General features: G+C 44.2%; 1 protein-coding gene across 1 annotated transcript; it reads right to left on the bottom strand.

The window, feature by feature from the left end:
* Nucleotides 1-573: 573 nt before the first annotated feature.
* LOC100382183 (Glycerol-3-phosphate acyltransferase 1) lies at nt 574-6,754 on the bottom strand. Its single transcript, NM_001174942.1, has 2 exons — nt 5,764-6,754; nt 574-1,620 (listed from the first exon to the last, which is right to left on the bottom strand). Exons 1-2 carry the CDS (start codon nt 6,544-6,546, stop codon nt 766-768), a joined length of 1,638 nt encoding a protein of 545 aa, NP_001168413.1. The 5' UTR covers nt 6,547-6,754; the 3' UTR covers nt 574-765.
* Between the last annotated feature and the right edge of the window lie 318 nt (nt 6,755-7,072).

Genomic DNA, 7,072 nt, shown 5'->3' on the forward strand with positions numbered 1-7,072 from the left:
GTCGGGTGCACCTCATATACGCTAATCTTCGACGCTTTTTCGTAAGTCTCTAATGGCGACAACTGACATGTGGATACCGAAATTAAATGAATTATTCACCACGGCCACGTGTTAGCCGTTGCTGAAATTTATCACGGCGGCCAAGAAAATTATCGACTTTCTATAGTATACTATCATCTCTAAGCCGGATATATATAGGAAAAAATATGCATCTAAAAATCATTAGAGAAAGAGAGAGTTCACAATTGATATAATCTCTCTATTGGAGTGGGTTGTGTGTTAGGAGGGTGGAATTGGTTAGTTTAAGGCCTAGTTTGGGAACCCCATCTTTTCAAGGGATTTTTATTTTCCAAGAAAAATTAGTTTATTTTTCTTTGAAAAATTAAAATCTCTTAGTAAGATGGTGTTTCCAAACTAGCCCTAAGTTTTATTATGTATAGGGATAGTCTCTAAACAATTTGGTCGAAGGTTTCCCGTACCCGTTGTACAATTAGCTGGAAGGGGTTGATACTGTGACAAGTGTTGCAAATGATTCAGCAAAACGATCAGACGAAATATATACTGTTTTGATTTGAAGTTAAATTCAAGCATCTAGTATTCGTTTAGTTTTGCAGCTAATCAAAGATTCTTTACACAACGGAACCAAAGGATCCATTGCTGCCATGCAAAATACAGTAACTAGCTTTTGACAATAATATACCCAGCATGTATATGCATAATAAAAACCACACCCAACTGTTGCAGCGCATGCACGGCAGGCGCTCTCTACTTGGCGACCACGCCGTCGTTGCCCGCCAGCATCATGTACTTGTCACGGCGAGTGAGCTCGGTGCACTCGAACTCCAGTGCCTCGCCCAGTCGCCGCTGCACCCAGTTGGCCACCTCCACGCCGGTCCTGCCCCCGGCGCGCGTCCACTCCCGCGGCACGGTCCCCAGGAACTCCACCCGGTACGATGGCACCGGGTTGGCGAAGAACGCGACGGGATCCAGCCACTTGTGGCCACTCGCCGTCGTGCCGTAGAGCATCGTCACCTGAGCGTCCAGGGCCACGGGCTCCATGTCGTCCGCGAGCTCCGCGAACAGCGGGCTGAAGCGCAGCAGGTACGGCTCGCGGCAGGTGGTGCCCTCGGGGCAGACCGCGAGGTCGCCTTGCTTCAGCAGCCTGGACATGGTGTCGGCGTCCCGCGCGCGGTCGCGCGTCAGCCGCACCGTCTTGATGGGCGCGATCAGCTCGGACAGCCGGCTGAGGCTGTACGTCAAGGCGGGCACGGGCTTCTGCAGCGCCGTGGTGAGCATGATGGGGTCCACCAGCGTCCGGTGCGTGCACACGTAGAGGACGCCCCGGCGCTGCTCGCCGTCCGCCGGCGGGGCGCGGAGCCCAGAGGCGCGGAAGCGGACGCCGAAGATCGCGGCGGCCACGAAGTTGACCTTGTAAGGGAGAACGATGCCGATGTTAATGCGGATGACGGAGAGGATGACGCCGAGCGGAAGGAAGAGGAAGAAGGCAAGCATGGCGGCGGGGGTGGGCAGGAAGGCAAGGCGCCCGTCGTGGAAGATGAGCGGCTTCGGGTATTTGACCCGCGGTAGCTTGTCATTCTCTGTGTTCACGACATAAACTTCCTGCAAGAACTCCAATAATACTTGTCAGGGAGTTAATTCAGACTTACATGTCGATTTTTTTTAAAAAAAAATAACCAACATGTCGAATTGATGATTAATAAAACATGAAAAAAATGAATGTTAAATATTTCCATGAAAAAAATTGATTCTTATCAAATATTTGTATGGTTTCTACTAAAATCCTTGTGTTCCGAAAAGTCCAAGCAGAAGTCTAAAATTCCATCAATGGAATGCTGGACCAATCACTATACATTTATAATTGCCATAACGAAGGTCCAACTATTCCTGAATGACTTCTCCGACTAGATATCATAATTATGGTTTAAAAGAGGGTCAAGCTATTCATGAATGTTATTTTAGGACTTGTCTAAAGTCTTCACTGTGGTCCCTATAGATCCATTAATGAGTAACCCATTTTTTTTCAGACCTGTGCTGAACTAATTCTTAACTAGGGATGACAATTTGACCCGTGGATACGGATATCCGACTCGACGGAGACGGGTATAGATACATGTTTTGACCACCCGAATCTGACCTAAAGTCGGACGGGCACGGATTAGAATATTTACCTTCCACCTGTGATGTGCCCCGTCCCCTTTCAAGTCCGATAGGCCGTAGCATCGCTGACGGCTGGCCCTTCCAAGCTCTAGTGACCTTAACCGTAGCCCACAATAATTCTTTTATTATTTTTTAATTGTGTATGATGGTGATTTCGGAAGGAAAATTATTAGTTATGCTATTGAATTGTTGAAACATGATCGTATTTGTCATGTCTAACGGATATCCGAAACCCATCCGGAACGAGTGGGCAAGAACCTGAATATAAATTTCTACCCGCGAGTATGGTCATGAGCCGATATTGGTTGCAACCGCGGATATTTGCAATATCCAATCTAAATCCGATCCGTTGTCATCCCTATTCTTAACTAAAATATAATATTTGCTCTTATTAGTTTAACATATGTGGACCATATATATTCACTTTGGTATTAAAAATTTATTTTTTATGGATTTCAAATATGATTGTGTTTCGTTGCATCGTATAGACACCGTACTAAGTAACATAAGGTTTTGAGCAAGGCCACATCTCACCCTGTCACCCACCAACCATGTGTGCAACGTTAAGACACTGTTGAGTACTATGTTGATTGAATCACCAGCATTAAATACAGACATACCAATAACACGAAGGCTTCGTTTTCAGACTTGAATATGGATCACATGGACACAACTCTAACGATATTTGTTTTACTGATAGTGTTGTGCACTGTAGATATGTCCAACACCACCACGGTTGTGTTGTGTTGTGTGCACTGTCGATGATCATGACCGCTTTGTTGTACGCATCTGAACTTTTAACAAGAGCAGCTAAATCTTCATCTGCTCCGGTGCCCCGACAGGAGCTTCTAACTTGTTAAAATACTATAATATCTACTCTCCACTATAAAAATAAGTGCCACCACGGACCCCCCCCCCCCTCCCCACAATTTATAGAAAACAAATATATTCGATGATCTATCTAATGGTACTGATTATATACTATAAATGTTAATGTTTTCTTATATATGTTTAATTAAAACTAAAAGTGTTTGACTAATCTAATAACGAGAACTACATTTTTCTGGACGGGGACTAACGCACGTGTTAGTCGGTGACTAGGTGGCTTATGTGGATCCAATCTTGCTATTTCTTATCTCATCGGTTCTAAAATATAGTTTTTTTCTAGGTCATTTTTTTTCCATCCATATTCATTTAAATGACAATAAAATATAAATGTATATGCAAACTATATTTATATGTTATTTAATGAATGTATGATTAATTTAAAACAAATTATATTTTAGAGCGGATTGATTGAGTGAGTGGAGTGAGTATTTGACAAGGTCATACTATATTGGCAACATGGCAACAAGTCAGCTTTCCTGCTCACTCAAATGCATGTGCTCTCTGTACGCAGATGGGGATGTCCGCAGTAGTCAGTTACTGATGATGAGACCCCGGACCAAACAGTACATAGGAATACCATACCATACCATCGTCTGTCGCCGCCGATCATCAATACTACTAGCTCGCTTCAGCAGCCGAGTGTTGCCGCCGCGCTCGTGGCCAGGTGCGCACGGCACGGCACAGCACAGCACAGCCACGGCGGGCCGGGCAGGAAGAAAACAACAGCAGCACAGGCTCTCTTTAAATGCCACCAAACGAAACGTAAATGCGCTTCAATGGCAATGCATGCAGTGCTCGCTCGCTCGCCCTGTGTTGCTTGTGTGTGTGTGCCCGCAGATTGATTTGCCCGTCGTTTTCGCCATCGAGTGCAACTTGAACTTGTGGCTCTGCGAGGCCGGACCGCTGGACATGCTACTAGTCCGGTAGCGGTAGTAGCAGTACTCGAACTCGATCGTCCACAAGTTCTAAAAAATATATTATAGGTCTCGGCCGAGACGTTAAATATTCTAAATTTTGAATATGTGTAATATTAATATTTATAGTATACAATAAACAATATATGTTTTACAAAAGAATGTAGATTGTTTATTTAATAAACTTAGTTAAAGACATTTGTATTTTCTACACTAAAGTACATGCTCCATCCGTTCTAATAAACACATCTTTTAGACGTTTAAAATTTATTTCAAAAATAAGTATCTCTCTAGAGGCAGGACACCATCTAATTTTAGTTACCCTTTCTATTTTCTTTCTTTCATAGCTATAATATTTATATCTTTAAATTGTTGTATAGATATAAATATTAGTTAGTTGTCCGTACCTTGCTATAGTTTTTATATACTATATGAGTACACCTTATTTAAATGATATATTTATTCAGATATAGTTATGTTTTTTTAAATTTTTCGGTTAACAAACATATACATATTTATAATATCGCTCCTATATATGATTGAAACAATTGTGTGTTCTTGTGGTAAGGCATGACGCTGTGCTTGTAGTGAACCTGGGTTTGAATCTTGGTTTTTTTTTTGTTATTTTTCCATACGATAGCTAAGACCATCTTCTACGAAAAATCGTTCGAATCAACATAAACGTGCAATACGTTGAGTTGAGTCGTCGTAACGAGAGGAATCCGCCGTTATCTAAACCATAAAACATACATACCCTTTCATCCTCTTTTGTATACAAACTCAGCGATATCTAAATTTTCATGACATCTAGATTATTATTTAGGAATCCAGAATTACAAAAAAAAAAAATCTTTTTAGAAAAAAAGTTCCCCAAATCCCTGGTGCGTCGCGGATGTCTACGTGCCTACAGTACTTCTTTGTAAAAAAAATAAATAGGTGCACGCCTAACATTTTTTTATACTTTCCTCACGTATCTATAGTAAATCGTTTTTTATTGTCATCGTTAAATCAAACACTTTAATGATCGACTGAGTTTATAGAAAGATTAACAATATTTATAAACCAAATGAACATATTATAATATATATACAAAATGTATAAAATGAAGCATATTATAATAATGCTAGTTTTGTAGTTGGTGGTTAGGGCATCTACAATGACTGTCTTAAGTTGTGTCTTAGAGTGTGTCTAGGGGGTGAATGTAAAAAAACTCAAGACATATATCTTGACGAAGACACAGTGTCTTAGCTCTATGTTCGAGACATGAGACTAGCTGATTGGTCACTTTAATTTATTGAATGCTCTGATTGGTATAATGAATATGGTAAGACACATGTTTTAGATATGACCACTGTATTATGTTGTGTTTTAATTATGTTTTAAACTTAGAGTACCGTGCAGCAATGTCTATGTTGTACATGCCCTTACTAGAAGTACACTACTACTACTTTTCTTGAGATGTTTATGGGGTGTTTGGTTTCTAGGGACTAATGTTTAGTCCCTACATTTTATTCCATTTTAGTTCAAAAATTACTAAATATAGAAACTAAAACTTTATTTTAGTTTCTATATTTAACAATTTATACACTAAAAAGGAATAAAATGAAGGGACTAAACATTAGTCCCTACAAACCAAACACCCCCTTTAGTAACGGTGTCGGTATTATTACATATTAATGCCTTCAAAACAGGTCATATATTAATGCCTTGAAAACAGGTCCGGTATGGTCAATCACTCAATCGATGCAAAGTTACAAAAAAAATGTTACATGTACGCACGCACCTTGCAGTATGGGACGAAGAGGTGGTCGAGCGGGTTGGAGTTGCTGATGATGCCCACGTCGGCCACGGTGTCGTCCTCGGCGCCTAGAGCCTCCATGAGCGCCTTGTGCCTCAGCTCCGGCCCCGTCGCGGGGCCTGACAGCAATCCCGTGAAGTACCGGCAGCGGCCGACCGTGACGAGCTGCAGCTCGAGGCCGACCACTGCGTCGGCGGCCAGGTACTCCTTGAGGAACCACTCGGACATCACCCGCGGCGCGCCGGTCACCGCCACCTTCCTCCTGGCCGGGAGCCACAGGCTGCCGTACACCAGCGCGTTGAGCTGCTCCATGTAGTGCTTGGGCAGGACGGCGCGGCCCACGAGGTCCATGTCCCTGGGCCTGAGCCCCGCGAAGGTGACGAACGCCATCACCCGGACGGCGCCAGCGCCGCCGCTGCGCTCCCCGAGTGCCCAGACGAGAGGGAAGGCGCAGAGCAGCAGCATGGCGCGCAGAAGGCTGCCGCCCTCGTAGGCCACGACCATGAAGTAGGGGAAGAGCGCGGAGGAGCGCAGCAGGGCTCCGTGCACGTCACAGACGACGGTCCGGCCGGCGGCGTCAGGGATGGCGGCGTCGGTCTTGAAGGTGGCGGCACCGGCCTGCTGCTGGGAGACGGAGAACGAAGGCGGCTTGGCGGCGGTCCTACGGTTGTAGAGCTGGAAGGCGTGGCGCCTGAGCTTCCTGGCGGCGCGGTAGAACGTGAAGAGCAATCGCACGGCCACCTTGGGGAGGATGGCAGGAAACACCATCTAGTTCAGTTCACGCCTGAGCTTTCTCAGCTCAGTTCAGTTCCGGCATATACGTAGCTACGTGGTAGCCTGTTTGTGGAGATGGTTGTTAACTATTGCTCTGGCTCGCCGGACCTTTGCTCCGTTCCTATTTTTGTCGCTGCAAATGAAGAGACTTGGGTGGGCGACGAGGTTGGCAGTGCCAGGGGCCGTGTGGTGCAGGCTGCAGTGGAGGGCATGGAGATCTTCGAGGGGTGGGGGTGTTTATATATGGCGGCAAGGCCGGATCGGATGCGGATTCAGCAGGAGTACTAGACGAGTAGAAAGGTCTAGTGGCCGTAAAGGAATTTATTAAAGTAGGTGGGTGGGAGAAAGCGGAAGGAGGAGACCATAGCTTTCCTAGGACCGTCCAATAGAGAGTTATATTATTTGTATAGTAAAGTTTGAAATCAAATATATAATAGAAGGTGGAATAGGATAACTGCTAAAGACATTCCATATAAACAAATATAATGACATAATATATAATTTAATGAAGAAAATATAA

The sequence above is a fragment of the Zea mays genome, chromosome 3, assembly GCF_902167145.1.
Source record: "Zea mays cultivar B73 chromosome 3, Zm-B73-REFERENCE-NAM-5.0, whole genome shotgun sequence".
In the NCBI taxonomy this organism is placed as follows: domain Eukaryota; kingdom Viridiplantae; phylum Streptophyta; class Magnoliopsida; order Poales; family Poaceae; genus Zea; species Zea mays.